Genomic DNA, 17,948 nt, shown 5'->3' with positions numbered 1-17,948 from the left:
ATGTTATTTTCAGAAAAGCTAAGAATAATAATCTTGGGTGTGCACACGCCCACACACACGCGTGCAGGGTGGATGTCATATTTCATAGGTTTCCTGATGGCCTTCTGAAGCTCACACTGAATTTGATACGGAAGCATATTTTTGTAGGCTGAGGTTAAGATGGCCCTACTCGTGTCATTGTTCACATGTTTATTCTGAATGCCTCACGGCTCCGCGTGGCGTTAATCTGTCATCGCATTCCTTCAAACAGCAGACCTTGCCTGTCACTCGTCAAAATGATAGAAGCCTTCCGGAATTATTCAGTGTAGCGTCCAGCTGATTCATTCAGGATAGAGAACAGTATATCACTGAGGTAGACAGGATAGCACCAGCACTTATAACAACTACATATATCTGAGAACCAAAAGGTGGATAATTATTTTGCTGTAGGCACGGAAAGATTCAGTAGAATAGAATCCAAAAGAACAATTACATTTACATTTACGGCACTTGGCAGACGCCCTTAGCCAGAACGACTTACTGTAGATAAATGCTTAGGAGTCTCATCAGTGAATACATTCTGATACGGGTTCAAAAGAACCCAGCTAAGAATACTGTCACTTTAAGAACTCTGTTGGCAAGTAATACTTTTTTTAATAACACTATAGTCCTGGAAGTGCTACTCCAAGCACTTCCGAAACCGACAAGGTACTACAAATGATATAAGGTGACCGATATTCATCCATCCTTTCTGTAGCGTCTGAATCTGGGAAGCTCGTTCCCCAAAAGGCCTCCATAAAGGATGAAACATGTAAATGACTCAGGGCCACTTTGACCGGGAGGCACAGGTGCTGCACCATTGCATTAACCGTGACTTTTTGCAAAAGCAGCAGGCAGAATGTGGAACACGCATCCAGCTGTGAATGGTTATTGGTCTGCGCGTTATGCAAATATACTCAGTTCTGTTCAGCGGTTTGGGATGATCTCAGTGCAAACCTGTAATTTGGATTGGCAAGGGAAAGCATGTAATCTTCCCTAAAAGCTATTTTGAAAGGGCAGCTAAAACCCCAAGCTCCACTGTTCATGAAAAAACCAGATGAACGAACTGGGAAATTAAACTAGAGTGCCAGTGGATTCTTTTTATCTGGGCAGTTGGTAACATCTGTGCACACTGTCTGCACTGCTGGCTTTAATTAACAAGGAAAGGGCCTTGGTGAATTTCCAGTTCTGCAGACGACCCCAAAATCTTACCAAACAGGTTGCAGTCGACAGAGAGCCTGTCTGTGTTGGGCTTGTAGTCAGAGGGGAACAAGGATGTGAATTGTGTGTTATTGTTATTCAAAGATGTCAGATTAAATGCATGATGTCTATCAAACTGCCCCAGTTCCTCTGGAATGCATTGTGAAGAAATTGCTTAAAACTAATTTATACTGCATGCCTCACACATCCTCCCAGCTTAGAAGGGTCCCTTATAAATTAATTATAAGTAATAATATTATAAGTCTCGCTAGAAAGACAAGGCTGAATGCATTGCTCCCAGTCTTCTGTCATTCTTATTTTGTTAATGAATTATTTAATCTGTACATGTTCTAGATTTTTATATCAGGATGTTGTCATATAGTTCATATAAGATTGTGCATGTGGAATCCTACACATTATAGACATCGAAAATCAAGTTTCAGCAGACATTCAAGTAGAGGGATGTAAGGTGACATGTGACTCCACTGTGCTTGGCTGTTTATACAGTACATTTGGTCGGTAAGTGGGTTACCACTAACTACTTTAGGGGTTATCCTTTTTATTTCAGAAGACTACCAAAGTCATACAAATGTGAAAAGCTGCTACAGCATGAAGAACAATATGCAATAACTCTAAGACTGTTACATAACGAGCACAGGGTGGTCTAGCTACATCACACCTGCTGTGCCTTTGAATCTGGTCCAGCAGGACATGGGAAGAGTTTGAGTGGACTTCCTCCCTGTCACTCAAGCCCACCCCCCCCCCAAAAGTTGATCACATGTGGATCAAGTAAAATATTGACTCTAAATTGCCCTGTGTGTGTGTGTGTGTCTGTGTCTGTTTGTGTGTGTGCGTGTGTGTGTGTATGTTATGTTTATATTGCGGTGTGGTCACCAAATGTTCCCAACACTGTAATAAAAGCAGTTATATTGACATTGTGGGGACCATTTTGCAGGTCCCCACAAAGATCTGTGAATGCAATCAAAAAAGTAAAAAGGGTATAATTTTGTTTGGTTACTTATGCTTAAGGTTAGGGCTGGTTATACGTTAAGATTGTCAAAGTTAGAGTTAGGGATATGGTTATAGAAATGGATGGTATGTGTGTCTGTGTGTGTATATGCGTGTGTGTGTGTGACTGTGTCTGTGTGTGAGTGTGACATCCTGTCCAGGGGGCATCCTTCGTTATATTTTGTCCTTCCAGGAATGGGCACAGGTTCACCAGAGCAGTTACTGGTTTTTCAAAACGGATGGACGGGTGGATGGATGGATGGATGTAATGATAATAAAAACGTTTAATAAAACAAGATTCTTTCATGCAGCCTGTTTTTTCTCTCTATTACACATGGGCTGAAACGGTCTGGACGTCTTCGTCGGTCGTTTCCATAGCAAGCCTCCCCTTCCGATATTGTGGTGCACGATAAACGTCTTCCCACATAATTAGCACTGCACTGGCTGAGCAGATGAAATGCTTCATGTGGCTCATGGGCGCTGACCTCCGGAGGAGTCCAACCCCAGCTTCCTGGCAACTGGCACAACAAGCACAAGCCGCTGAAGTCCTGGCTGATTTAGGGGCAATCAGAAGACATCTCCTTTTTTTAATGATATCTCTACTATCTTTGCTGAATTCATATTTTCTGAATGAGGGAATGACTGAAAAAGGACAGTTACTTCACCTCTCATACTTCGGGTTGTGACAATATGTGCATATGCATGCATTAAAAATGCATGAAATGAATATGAAAAAGATCAGTTCATCAGCAAATTGCTCTAATCTGATTGTGCAATTCAGAACGATGACATGGTAATTTATATTCATATTTTCTTCATTCTGTATTCAAAACATTGTTCAAGTGGGAGATTTACTAAAACTAGAGGTTTCGTGGCTAAAAATAAAAGCCATTGCGAAAACTTGACTTGTTCTCCGATTTGGAGCAAGTTTCATAACATGGTTTTGTAGAAGAACTCTTTTCCGCAATGATGACCCTGATTAGTGCCATAACCTTTAGGGGAGCCAATCCCTAGAAAGATTCAATGGCTAGGAGCTGCAATTCAAAAAGTACCTGTCTTTCGATTTCAAGTAGATCTCTGCAGGGTGACACAGGCCATCCATCACAGAGTACTGACAGACAGTTGGATTTAAGGTGAGGCCAACTTAGCAGCCGGGAAATAAATTTGTTTAAAACATCTGGTTTTGCTCTCATAAAGCAGTGAAGCATGGAGTGGGTGGCGAGACTGAGACTCAGGTTCCCAGTGGTTCAAAGACAAACATCCTACCTTTCTGGTGAAGCACTGCTTCAACTCCAGAACAAAATGTTTTTAACTGCAGTCACCTGACATCTTAGAGTGCGAGCAGCACGTTGGAACAACACCGGCCTTCAAACAAAAGCAACACATGGCAGCGTGGGGAATGACCGAATGAAGGCAGTTACTTCGCCTTTCACACTTCAAGTTGTAAGAACATAAGAAATTTACAAACGAGAGGAGGCCGTTCGGCCCATCAAGCTCGTTTGGGGAGAAATAATTGCTCAGAGTTGTTAAAATCTTATCTAGCTCTGATTTAAAGGAACCCAGGGTTTTAGCTTGCAATACACTAGCAGGAAGACTATTCCATACTCTAACGACACGCTGTGTAAAGAAGTGTTTTCTCAAATTAAGTTTAAAATATTCTCCTGCTAATTTCCACCTATGGCCATGAGTTCTAGGATTTAAACTAATTTTGAAGTAGCCATTTGGCTGAACAGCACCCAGACCTGTTAGAATCTTATATACCTGGATCATGTCCCCCCTTAGTCTCCTTTGCTTGAGGCTAAACAGATTCAGCTCAGCTAACCTCTCCTCATAAGACATTCCTCTAAGACCAGGAATCATTCTTGTAGCCCTACGTTGCCCCCTTTCCAAGGCAGCAATGTCCTTTTTAAGGTATGGTGAGCAATCTTGCACATAATATTCTAGGTGGGGAATTGTATAATTGTAGCATCACCTCCACACACCTAGAGATGTAACCTCTACACACCTAGAGATGTAATTGGCCTTTTTTATTGCTTCCCCACATTGGCTAGAGTGGGACATGGAAGCATCAACATACACACCGAGATCTTTCTCATAATCAGCTACCTTTATTTCAGTGGAACCCATAAAATATCTGTACTTTATATTTCTGCTCCCTGCATGGATTACCTTACATTTATCTATGTTAAATTTCATCCGCCGTGTATAAGCCCAGTCACTATTTAAATCAAGATCCTGTTGTAGCCTCTGTGCTGCTAGATCAGTATCTGCTACACCACCCACTTCGGTGTCGTCTGCAAATTTAACCAGTTTACTGTATGTATTGGTGTCAATATCATTAATGTAAATTAGGAACAATAGTGGTCCTAAAATTGAACCCTGCTGTACCCCACTATGAATGCAGGCCCACTGTGACATTGTGCCTCTAATAACTACTCACTGCTTCCTGTCTGTTAACCAGTTTTCAATCCAAGCTGCTACAGTTCCTAAAATCCCTGCAGCCTTCAGCTTAAACAAGAGCCATTTGTGGGGGGCAATTATGAGTATATGTATGCTTTAAACATGCATGAAAATGTGAATATGAAACCGATCGGTTCATCAGCACACTGCTCCAGTATGATTGTGCAGTTTAAAATGATCACATGGTATAGAAATAAACCTTATTACCTTTTTTAACTTTAAAGTAACCGAATCACAATTATAAACACAGCTACAAAGACAAGCTATATTAGGTCGTTAAATATTGTATTTGTCAAGGGACACGCTAGGTGAACAAAGAGGATCAGTGACCTCAAGTAGAAGCTCACTGACAGAGTTAGACAGAGACTTATCAAAATAGCTGTTAAACACAACAAAGTATGGCTCCACACGTACTACAAATTGCGTCTGCACCTCCGTGACCCAGTCTCAACAGAACCCATACATTACGAGCTGGGATTTACAGCAGGGCTGCTGTTTGGAAACCACTAGTGCACAGAGACATATAGCATGGTACAGGGAGCGGCAAATCCAGGACCCCTGAGAAGGGGAAAAAGTAACAGAGTCTAATCAGTCATTTTTCACCCTTTTCCCTACATCCTGACAGGTTTACTTTAGCGGAAAGCCCAGAGATTCCTTCATCAGTGTCTGTTGGTCTCCGACTGGTTATTGCTTCGCATGGGCTTATAGTGGTGAGAGAATATGAGGCCGTTTTGCTGAACCAGGTGCACGCTATGGTGCTGCCAGTGGTCTCTCAAGACATTTCCATATTCCAAGATGATACTGCCACCATAGAAACTGCTAGACAAATTCAAGTCACATGCTTCCTGGTCCCCAGCGACCAGATCTAAACATCATTGAACCTGAGGTAGTTCCTAAGGACAGTGTAATGTATATTTCCATGTCCATTATCCCTCTAAGATGTAGAGGCTTTTTGTCTTGAAAAATGGTCCAGCATCCCAGTACACACAGTGCCAGGCAGCATTCATATACAGAGGTAGACATATCAAGTCTATAAAGTAAAAAATCCAAACCAGGATTCTGTTTCAACCAACCAATTGAGTATAAGGAGTCACATTTACAGAGAACTCAACTGGTTGGTTGAAACAAAATCTTGGGCTGAATTTTTACTTTCTGGACCTGAAATGTCTGCCTCTGTTCATAAAACGACTGAAGCTGTTCTGCAGGCCACAGATAGTTTCCTTAGTTGTTTCCATTACTTTGTCAGCCCCTTGTGTATTGTTATGATAACAGGTTAAATAACAAAACAAAGGGATGGCAATAAATAACAGTCTAGATCCCTTACCTGGAACTTCGGTGAGGCCAGCGCTGGTGCTGTTGGGCTTGAAACGGTCTTCCCGCACCTTCATGTTTGGACACAGTACATCTGAGGACAACAGAAGGACACTGGCTGTAAAGTCAGTGTGGTTGACATTTCAGACGGTGTTACACAACCATGGGTGAGTGCAATTACATAATGAAGGACTTACAGGTACATTAGGCGCTTGTTTATATTCTAGGGAAGACATCTCAGCCGGAGGAGACGAGAATAGAATGTGGGGGATTCGCGAATATGAATATGGACATAATTAGGGAAGCAATGAACACAATTAGAAAAACAAATGTAAAGAATCCTTCATCTGAGCTGGGCTAAGTCTGAGGGAAAAGGAAACGCTCACAGAAATCCGAGAACCAAAGGGGAGAAACCCATGTGGTCGCCTGACGTTCCATCCTTGGATGGAAATTGGACTGTACCCCTCACACACGCTGCCTTTTTTTGTAATGATAATGAAGGCCTCAAAATCTCAATGAGAAATGTTAATCACATTGAAAGTAAGGCTGATACTGACATGGTTGTTATGAATGCAGCCCCAGGCAGCATCGTTTGGGATGTCCCTGCACACTTGGTTCAATCAAGCACTTTCCCCGGGTTTAGTCCAATGAAGCACTTTCCCTGAGTTTATTGTACAGTAGCCTGCTCATCTTTGTACGTGTGTATATGTTTGCGTGTAAAAGAAAGAAAAAGAAGGACAGGGGAGCAAAAAAGCCAGTGACTCAAGTAACTGCAAAGAATGTTTACATATATGACTAGAGATTGCCGTCTAAGGATGGGTCAGATGGCTTCAATGTCAACCTTGAGGTGTCACTTCCAGATGCAAGAACCAACATCGATGGCCCCAGGCCAGTGAGGGACATACATATATATATATATATATATATATACAGCTGCCCAAGAAAGAGAGTCAGATCCAGTTCACAGGTCTGACGATGTGCTGTTTTGAAAACATGCCTGACTGTGGTAGCCAGGGAGACAGTATGTTTGGCAGATGAGTGAGCGCTTTCTAATTCTGGGGTCCTTACTGCGATGGTGACGATGGTCACGACAGCCCGAGTCCATCACAGGCATTTATATTTATTGCTGTCAACCAAAATCATTAGACAGATCTGCTGGAACTTTTTATCCCAGCTAAACTCATTACCTGCTTAACAGACACGTCTGTCCCTTGCAATTATCCATAACCATACCTCCAGCCGGCGGGGGCCGGGGAGTGGGGGCGCGGGGGAAGGTCTAAAGATCTAAATATAGCAATCACACCCACCTCGAACATTAATAGGACCAATGCTCCCCAAGGTTGGTGACCTCAATTTCTATTTTTAAAAAATTAATATGCCTGTAATGTTTTATTAGCACAGATTTTTATCGCCTTGCAGGTGAATCGTAATGACATGAGGACCAGGGCAAACGAGGACAGGTATTCCCAACACATCCAATCTCCGCACGCAATGACCTCTTCACTGGACTTGTTTAATTCTAGTTTGCGCATTATTTTACAACAACAATAATAATGACGATGCTGTATTGTTCACGAATTCTATGACAAATGTCATTTGATCTTCTGCCCCACACTTAGCTGTCACCCGCTACTCAGTGAGGCTGACTCCAAGCGGAGAGGCGCCTGTCGGACCTTTGCCAGCTGGCTTTCTCCTTCTCACTGGGAGCCTCACGGTGTCGGGCGGGACAGTCCATGCCAGCTGGAGCGCCAACATCCCACCGGGCTGGTTACTGGTACCCCCAATACGTATGTAGGAAGTGTCTATGCGGTGGACAGTGATAACTCCGATGCCACAAGCCTTTCGTTTTCCCGAGAGTGACGCCAATTACGGTCGCAGTGGGAGGATCTGGTGTCACCTTAACCAGGGACAGAAGTGCTTTCGGTGGCAGAATAAATGTGAAACTCCGCCGGTGAAATGCAGCACTTTGGCTAAATGAACGTCTTAAACTGTACTTTCTATAAATACCCGTCTTTCACCACAGTCTCCCCACCCTTTTAAACTGCGATTCTCTGTGGACCAGGTTCACTTTGACCTTAAATACGGTTCATTAATATATTTGTTTTTCTTAATAGGAACTAGCTCAATGACTTACAGCTGATGCTGTCTGCCGGCAATGAGGTCTTTTTGGCCGGTAATGAACAACTGTCTGAAAGGAAGTGACCTTATTGGACAAGAGTGTCTCTGTTACTCCCCCTCCCCGTCCTGCCAAATACGGGGCTCTCAGCTATCTGACAGAGCCTCTGCTTCCACTCACTTGCACAAGTGCACTTCACTTAAGTCCCTGTTCCTCATTCCTCAACGTGTGCAGTGGAGAAAATAACCAGGCAGACTCTCAAACCACACTGGCTGCCTCTATCTGACAATCATATACAATCAGAGTCTGTAATTTTCTTTAATCACAGCTATAAAAAGGGCTTTGTTGGGTTCAAGAGACTTCACTGTGATTTTGTTTTTATAAGGATTTTTTTTGTTTCTCTTAAATTCTCGCGTCCCTGAAAATGTTTACTGTGGAAAAATAAATCACCTCCTAATAATGGCAAATGACATACAATGTATTTAAAGAGTAAGAGCTCATAAATATCAGGGTACTTTCCATTCAGTTCTCTGCTATGCGTGTTTGGTAATTATTCCACTTCTTAGCTTGCTTTTGCATTTCGCATATTCAGTGTAAACCAGCCATGCCTTCATTGAAAACAAGGGAAGCCTGGAGGACGGTCACATCGCCTCCACTCGTGTGCTTCTGTCTCTCAGGTGTCCCTCTGGGATAGATCTGCTCGTGCTAAAGACGCTGAGACTCTGATGCAGAACCAGCCAATCAAAGCAAAAGCAAACGCTTGGCCACAACCCCACTACTGATTTGCTATGTTGAAGCTTTAACTGGTACAATGTTCGGTAGATTTTCCCATTTTCTGTCCTCTTTAAATCCAAGTCAAACTCTCTTTCCTACATTCTGGAAGGAATTCAGTTTGCATCCCAATCCGGTTCATTTTACTTTGCCAAAATACTACACTTTGAGAAAAGTTATTTACAAGTTATTTTCTCCTTATGTTAAAATACAGTTATAACAAGCAACTCCTGCAGAGTAATGAAAAAACATAGCAAGATTTATCAGCCTAGAGCTAATTTACAGGGGTCAAGACACCCAAACTGCTTAAATTAATATATATTTAATATTAATGTTACTAATCACCATTAACAGAAATATATTTTTATATGAAATCAATACAGATCTGAAAATATTACATTTATTTATCTAACAATCCAAAAGAATAAGTTAATAACAAAGGCACACTGAAGTATGGATCTCACAGAATTAAAATTACAATGACTTAATTAAAACAGCCAAAAAATCAGTTTGATATATTTGCATTATCCCGATCATTCTTTAATTGCAAGCAGGTGTAACACAAATCCGCTTTTCGAGAAAGTGACGAGGTAAACTGACGAGAAGCAAACTCAGCAATGTCAGCAGTCCAGAGATTGTCCGTGATGCTCGTGCTGTGGGGTGGCCGTGGTTTTACAAGGCAGAAAACTCATACACGCAAATGTAAACGAAACAAGACGTACTGGAAACATTAGAACTGTAATTTTCCAAGCAGAAATAACTTTGTCATTCAAGTTCCTCTCTGTGCCACCGATATTCTTAGATGTGCATCTTTAAGTGTAGAGTGTCCAAGAGATTACAGACTGGAAAGGGGAGATGGCCTAGATTCGATTGTACCCTTTGACCATAAGCTGAATCGCAGCAGCTAACCACACTAGCTGAATGTAAACATTTACAGTGGATTTTTCATAATCTTGATGAGTTAGATTTTTTCCAAGGAGGCAAAGATTTGAGGAGGGTGTCTGCCTCTTCAAAGCACAGTCCCACAAGGGTGGGGAGGCTCAAACCTAGCAGCTCTGCCAAGCTCAGACCTTTCCCTATTAATCCTTATCAACTCGTAATTTAAATAAAGTACGAAGGATCTACCTGCAATAAGGAATCTCCATAATACAGTCTGAGTTCGTCTCTACAGTTCAAACGTTCATTACTAGGGGGACGATGGACTGTTTCTTGCATTGATTATAATTTACTGTAAAATCCGGTGCGCAACAGCTATGCGGTTTTTAGGGTTACTGTATTGTTTTGAATAAGACCTCAAGGATATTTCCTTTCCAAGCTAGCTAACTTTAGCCAGGAATGCGTAACCCACGTCAGACCACTGACACGGTTTAACCCTAAACTATCTGCGTCACCTAAGCTTGGCCCCAGCTGCATCGTTCTCAATGTGCAAGTTATTTTTTCTTGGATTTTGGTTACAGGCATTTGCTGTTCGTTTATGGTTCATTAGTGCAGTGACTAATTTCAGTCAACAAGCCCTCATTATTTCTGCAAAAGTACAGGCGCTGACATGGAATGTTTTTGGGACAGAAATAAGTTGGCCCCTCACGCCACTACACAAAAATATCGTGGTCAGAGGTGATCAGATGCAGGGCGGAGCTTTTACCATCTTACTCTGCCCACGGACACATGTGCTCCGGACTGAAGTTGCATGTTTGACGTGTCAGATCAGGAATAGAAGGCAAAGTGGAAAGGATGTTTTTCTTTCCATTTAAATCTCTATTGGTGGATGGTTTATTCAGTTACCAGCGGGCGCTCTTGTTAAAACATTAGGCGTAAGTGCTCAGTGTTCAATGCAAACTGTTTAAAAAAAAAAAAAACACGATGCCACAGTCCCTGGAAAAGGCAACCTGTACCTACTGAAGAGCCAGACACTTGCTGTATAATCCAGCTCATAATAAGTACAGAGGAACAGCAAAAACTCAGAGACACTAAGACACAACAGGGACAGCGTTCTGACCACACACACTGCACGCCGGAGGCAGTACTTACAAACTAAAAACTAATTTGAAATAGTACGTATCTGAAGTGAAATGCTGTTTATTAGAATTTAGGCAGGATCTGCCCTTTGGGTGACACTGATGGGCAAATCTATAGGAAAAACTCATGTTTAACTCCTGTCTGGAGATAATACTCACATCACATTATATCTAAATCACCTACAAAATGACATCACAGCTAAAAATGTAATCACAGCACCTGATAGGTTTACGTGGGGCATTGGTGCGCAGCACATTGGTTTAGGACACAGTGCCCATGATTTCCATGCCTCCATTGGGCCCTTGAGCAAGGGCCCGTAAAGCCAGTCCCTCCAGGGGTGCTGACCGACCCTATGCAGTGATCCCCAAACTTGCTCCCACCTATATTCATGTCTGTATGTTATAGACCATCATGCAGGGAGCTGGGAGGGAGCAAAAACATGCACTGGGTTGGGAAACACTGATCTACTTTGTCTTGATTACAGATTCTTATGTACATCTTTGTAATGTGGCTCAGTAACGTGATTGTTTAAAGGGAACGGTACATCTGCCTGTCTTGTTCTCTGTTGCCACAGCACACATTGTTTGTGGAGAAACCCATCGTAGTTTCATGCAGGGCTGGTGTACGGTACTTACTCTCACACAGCCTCCTTCTGAGCCTCCCTCGTATCTTATCGATGGCGTTGAAGTCAGACACGTGGAAGACGTGGGCGTTCTTGGGCTCGGAGGCGATCTCCTCCAGCTCCACCTTGAGTGCCTCCCCGACGCCCACAGCGAACATCCTGACCCCTGCCTCGTGGGCGGCTTTGGATGGCTCCAGCACATAGTCCTGGCTCCGTCCATCCGTCATGAGGATGGCTACTCTCTGGACGCCCAAGACCGCAGGCCTGGCTCCCTCGCGCTCCGTGAAGATGTTGGTGGTTATGTAGCTGATGGCATCTCCGGTCATAGTATTGCCTCCGATATACTTTATACTCCTTGCGGCCCTCCTGACCTCCTCCAGGGTTTTGTACCTCCCAAGGTTGAACTCGGTGGTGGGTCGGTCGCTGTAACGGACCACGGCCACCCGTGTTTTATCCGGCCCGATGTCGAAGGATTCCGCGAGGTTAGCTACCCACTGTCTGACTTTCTCAAAGTTCTCCTTGCCAACACTCGATGACGTATCCAAGATGAACACCAAGTCATAATGGACATTTTTACAGCCTGGGGTGAAACGAAATACCAGTACACATGTTATCATATGCGGCTCTTTTATTAACTATGAATTACATTGTTTTGCAGAAACCATTACTTTATTAATGATTATAATTAAGTTGACCATCTAATCATTGTAAGGGAGGGGACTATGAGTTACGACAGGGTTTATAAACTAACCACTTCAATTAAAAAGTGCTGAATTTCACTTTAGCACAGGGCTCTTGCTTCATACTGATTGGCCGGTCTCCTGTAAACATGCCTGTGTCACTAATGTTAATGTGAAAGAGCTGGATGAGTCTCTCAATCAACGATACAATTAAACCTGTCAAAGCACAAGAAGAACTGAACTATTTAGCCAAGCACAGGGGCCCTTCCGTTTAAAAGTAGCTCGTAGTGTCTCCCCTGACATGGATTTTTTATAATTATAATTCATGATAATTGTAATTATAACGAGGTATAATTCATTTGAAATTAATTCTCAAAAATCCAACAATCTGTGATTTTCATTTTCGTTGCTTACTCAAATAGAATCTCGGGATTCCCTATTTAATGACATCAGAACAACTAAAAAGTTGACACATTAATAAATTTAATCATCTATTAAGTGCTGGCCTTAATCATGACCAGTAAACAGGCCTGTGTTCTTTTCCACAACTGGTTCATTCAGGGTTGGTGTTCCTAGACTGAGGCTCCCCAGTAGGAGCGTGGGCAGAGTAAATATTCATGAATTAAGTCATCAGTCGTTCATTGTGACAGACGTTGGTATCAGTCTTACCTGCCCTCTGGGCATCTGCTGCTGACACTGTCAGTGCAAGGATGATTAGGACCTGAGAAACCTTAAGTCCCAGGCGAAATATCATCTTGGGTTTCTTCAAAGCTTTTCCTGTCAGAAGCTGCGGTGACCGTCGACGGCCCCTCCTGCAGAAACATCGATGGAATACATATCTAATCAAGCTGTTAACCCGACAATATTTGCATTTCCAGATTTTAATAATCTGTAGGAAGTCTACGCTACAGGAAATACTACAACACTACTGTCTCTGTGGGAAAATATAAACAAAATACATATATTCCGTACCAAACTAGCAGAACAAGTGAGTACATTTTCATGGGTGGATAAGAATAGTCACATATCAAGACAACTGAATCCAGATGTAGCTTGTCAGTGTCCACAGTGTTTGAGCTATATCAAAAATCAAAGTTACATTATAGCACTTAACTATAGGAAAATATACATAATAAACCAAAACTGATCTCAAAGACAGATGTGTTTCTTAATCACATTTAGAAACAACATAAAAAGTGATCTGTCTATATTAATCTCTCCTCTCAAATAGCCAGCAAATTTGATAATGACCATTGTGTCTATGCCTACTGCCACATCATCTTGTATATAAATTAAATTTTTCAGAGATGTGCAGCTATCAGATGAAGAATATGTGAAATATCTGTCATCAGAACGTTATGATAGCTGTCGTTTGTGAGATTTATGTGTGGCTTTGGGGTATATAACCTATGATCATGTGGTTTGGCCACTCCCATGCTATATAAACTAAGAAAATAACACTGAATGGTGCTCACAGGCCACCACCGAGTAAAGCATTTACAACACAGTATGTGTGCTGAATGCATTTGAAGTAGCTCTGAGGGTCAAAAGTGCACATTTTGGGGGGACTTCGAACTGTAAAAGAGCGCAGAGGAGATGGGGAGATGTTCTGGAAAGAGCTTCAGATATTTTCACTCAAATCTCTCCTACATTGACCATGATTAAAAAAGAGAGAAACAAAACTAATGACATGTGATGGGTGTCAATAAAAAGAGCAACAATGTTTGCTTTGAGGTCAGGAAAACATGAAGCATAGCTTTACGTAAAGAGAGTAAATACATTCAGTCAGTCACAGTATCTTTCTGAATGCCTTTGGGGTCTGGCTCATGTCTGGAGGCTAATAACCAGAAACTGTAATTGGTAAATGGACAGTCTTGGGACGGTTGCTTAATTCAGGAAAAACACTGTAAATTTATCATTTGTGACAAAAATCATTACTTTGTTCCTTTGTTTACAAAAAAGATATATCAGATTACAATCAAAATAGGTTTCAAATATTAAGAAACTGAAACCCAAAATATAGGTCAAAAAGAGGTCTTCTGAGTTAAAAAGTTCATTGAAGAGCCGTCTCACTGGGTGCTATTTAATTAGTAACACCTTTGTAACATAAAACACCAAACATTTGTGTTTAGTGTCCCTTTGGGAGCCAATGACTACAATTGCAATTAATAGCAAAATGAAAAGAACAGACCTGACTGAGTCAGTCAAAAAATTATGACACAATATAAAAAAACATCTGTGTGGAAGATCTGTGCCAATATGCTAAACATTGCTTGTCAAAGGACTTCATTGATTTATTGAAATCAATAAATTTTCAATATTTATACTGAATTAAGGAAGCCTCCCAAGACTTTCTGTGAGCGCCGTATGTCGTAGTAGACCTCTTCTTATTCATGCACCATTCATATAGGAAAAAGTGCAGAAAATAAACTGCAAAAATATCTATTTTCCACAGCAATTTATACATTTTGAAGTCATCAAGCAATTCACACTCATTATCACAATCATTATTCACACTCATTATCACAATAATTATTCATGCCTTCCCACAATGCAGTTATCTGTTAAGCTGAGCTACTAATAATGACCCTTCATGCGTACTAGGAAGCAGGCAGAGTGGACACCCCCCAAAATCACGCTGCAGAACTGCAGAGAGTGTGTCTGCCAGAGCAGCAATGTATTACCGTGCAAGGGCTGAACAGCTACCAAACAGCCATCTTTTCCAGATAGCCGACATAATACGCGTTTCCTTTTTCATGAAATATCTGTATCGAACATTGACGACAGTGTTTAATACTGTATTTACTATATAGATCAGCAATAAAGCTAGGATTAACTAGGATTAGCAGGCAGGCAAATCCGTCGATATAGAATGTAAAGCCAATATTATGAAAGTGATACTTAAGACTAGGCTAAGAGCCCTTAGCTTTAACTAGCTCACTATGCCGTAAAAGGTCAAGATTATTTAGAGGGCAATCACGATTTGTGACTTGTATAACTGTAGAACATGTATAACATGTATGCATTCTGAATAAAGCATTGAAAGAAAATGAACAGAACAGCAAAATTTTAATCAGGAATGTGAATTGAGTTTGTAGAACAATGCAATTTAATTGACATGTATTGACATTGATTCCCTTTGCTTCTGAAGTTAAGGTTTTGTTTATAACACAAACTCAGCAAAACCTTTCTGAATATCTAAGCTCAGAGTTTTAATGACCCCAACACATTTTTTCACTCAAGGAAGCTTTGAGCCTTTGGAAAATGTATGTCGACAGAATATTCTGCAAGAAATATAGCAGCTTCTTTAAAACATGCGCTTGCCAAGCTTAATGAGCTTAACATGCATGCCGACAGTAGCTGGGTGACGCCGGATCGCAGGTTCGGCATGCAGGCTGTGCTGCGTGTGCCTGCCCTGTAAATATGTAAGAAGGAGAAGTAATAACATATTTCACAGACCGATACGCAAATGTGGTTTTCAGTTTTTCATCAGTGTTTCAAACTAGGCTGCAATTTTCTCAGTGGTAACTGTCTAGGTGATTTATTGATAGTACTGTGTCCTTGAATACTAAATTGAGAATGTATATATGTATATACAAAGAAAAAGTTTAAACTCTTAAAAAGGCATCAACAACAACAACGAAAAACATAAATGTGTTTAACAGTAAAGGCCCACTTTCCAGAAACACCCACCCTCCACAGCTCTCTTTGGAAAAAACACTATTACACTCTTCTTTCTCAGGAGATGTGAAGATTGCGAAAATGTAGTAACTACACACACATTTTCAAACATTAAAAAATAATGAGAGATGTTATCTTTGCTGGGAGATTATAAAGCTGAGATATCACATGACCCCATTCCATCACTGTCCCTATAAACCACAGACACGCAATCTTTGATTGACATTAGGATACAGTGTGTTGGAGGCAAACGCGCGGCTAATTTTATGCTGCGTTTTGGACGGTTTTAAAAACCGACTTAGAGTTGAATCAAACTTTCACAGTGCATGTTTGACTCCCACCGCTGAGCCTTCCTCCCTGATCATTTGGCAAGATGGACATTCCTACATGCAATGACACACCTGGGACTGGCCTGCGAATGCTTATTCCAGATCACGCCTCTCCATCAAGGATCAGATGAAAATGCAAATAACATCCCTCTTCCCCACTGCAGCCAGACCTGCCCCCAATCCCCAGTGCACCTGACCAATGCGTAGATTTCTCCACATGTGTCAGAGTGACCCCCTTTAATTAAGTGTAGCCGCATACATTATTGACAATCGATCACAGCGATTCGAGAAAATGCTTCTAAGTAGAGCGATAATAGAAAAAACCTGAGCGATGCTTCTTACCTGGATTGTAAACCACCCTCCTCTTTCACTGGAGGGTTTCGCGAATCTCCTCCTCTCCTACATGAACACTCGCTTCCAGAAAAGTGGGATCACAGCATCTTCAGTAGATACACAGCCAGGGTGCCCAAATTGCTGATCACTTCTATCAGACGGAAAGACCTACAGGTGGTTAATCCAGGGCCAGGATCCAGTGTACAGCCTTGGTAAAAGTGAGGTGAGGTTCTGCGCCATCCTCTGGACGGCCGGTTCAGATGGGAGGGACCACAGTCAAAGTGTAGGGTTTCACTGGGAGGCTCTTCGGCATAAAAAAAGATGGTGGCTCGGTCCAATTATAGACTAACTTTCTGTGTATTTTTGTCTTTATGGCACTGAGCAGAAGTGCTGCCCGGAGAGCCAGGCAGTCGGCATGGTACTTAGGAAACCCACACCACATCGGCACGTTGACCGGCGTGTCCATCTGTCCCCACACGTGGACCTCCACACCAATGGGGGAAGTGCTTATATGGATGTGGGAGGACAATCAACTTCCCTTTTTCATTCATTTTCATTCTTTGTCCTTGTTATAAGTTGTGGACCGCCAGACTCATAGTGATATTCTGTACTTCCAAAGGAGTAACATGATTCCACTCTAGTCACTCTAAAACTATAATAACACTAGTAATTAGTCTATTTTCATTAAAGGAAAATGGTGACGTTAATCAAATATTTGCAGTACAAAGTGTGGATTGCGATATCATTCATTTCTGTCCGTTCATTGGGAGATATAGGCTAGGTGTACTATCACGAAGGAATGCTTTGGAGAATGGGTCCTTAGACATGAGCCTCTCCACTTCAGATCCTTCACTGGAGGAGTCTTACCACCAGTAAGAGGCTCTCAGGCGCCCCCTTCTGCAAAAAGTTTGCGATGACAACGTCATACTCTCAAAAAGGATCCGAAAGCTGAACTGCTGAACATGAAATCAATCCATTTTGATACCATCTATCATGACCAGTGGACAGCTCGTAGGGCATTGTGAAGTGAGGTTGAGCATTTAAAAAGAACTGCAACACGCGACAAGGAAAGGTAGATGTTTACTGATGCGAAACATGAGGAATCAGAAGTCAAGACAAAAAACAAAAGGCCACAAAAATGTGCTGGTTTGCATCACAAGGCTTCTGTTCTGCGCTGCTTACAGGGAACAGAGACAGAGAGGTGCACATGTGTCCGTCAGTGAGGGTGGGGTGCAGCCGGCGTTGTGCCGTCTAACTATAGCCGCAGCGGGCAGCGTGGGGAACAGCGCCGATGTCTCCCGGCAGATCTGCGCTTTCAGTGACATACAGGGTGCAGTGAGACATCTAGCAAACGTGCCTCAGAGGCGTCTGATAGAGGAGACACTAGGATGGGGCTGCACCAG

The 17,948-nt window shown here is 42.1% G+C and overlaps 1 protein-coding gene across 2 annotated transcripts in view; it reads right to left on the bottom strand.

Moving 5' to 3' along the window:
• Window positions 1-16,768, bottom strand: part of col22a1 (collagen, type XXII, alpha 1) — a 55,577-nt gene extending 38,809 nt beyond the window's left edge. For both annotated transcript variants that reach the window (XM_048994264.1, XM_048994265.1), the window contains exons 1-4: window positions 16,555-16,768; window positions 12,872-13,014; window positions 11,536-12,102; window positions 6,011-6,091 (exon numbers count right to left, since the gene is read on the bottom strand). In XM_048994264.1, the coding sequence (XP_048850221.1) occupies window positions 6,011-6,091; window positions 11,536-12,102; window positions 12,872-12,956 (733 nt within the window). In that variant the 5' untranslated portion in view covers window positions 12,957-13,014; window positions 16,555-16,768. The remainder of the gene's footprint in view (window positions 1-6,010; window positions 6,092-11,535; window positions 12,103-12,871; window positions 13,015-16,554) is intronic.
• Between the last annotated feature and the right edge of the window lie 1,180 nt (window positions 16,769-17,948).

Source organism: Brienomyrus brachyistius, chromosome 23, assembly GCF_023856365.1.
Source record: "Brienomyrus brachyistius isolate T26 chromosome 23, BBRACH_0.4, whole genome shotgun sequence".
In the NCBI taxonomy this organism is placed as follows: Eukaryota; Metazoa; Chordata; class Actinopteri; order Osteoglossiformes; family Mormyridae; genus Brienomyrus; species Brienomyrus brachyistius.
The sequence above is the reverse complement of the archived record's forward strand: the minus strand, read 5'-3'. Positions and strand labels throughout refer to the sequence as shown.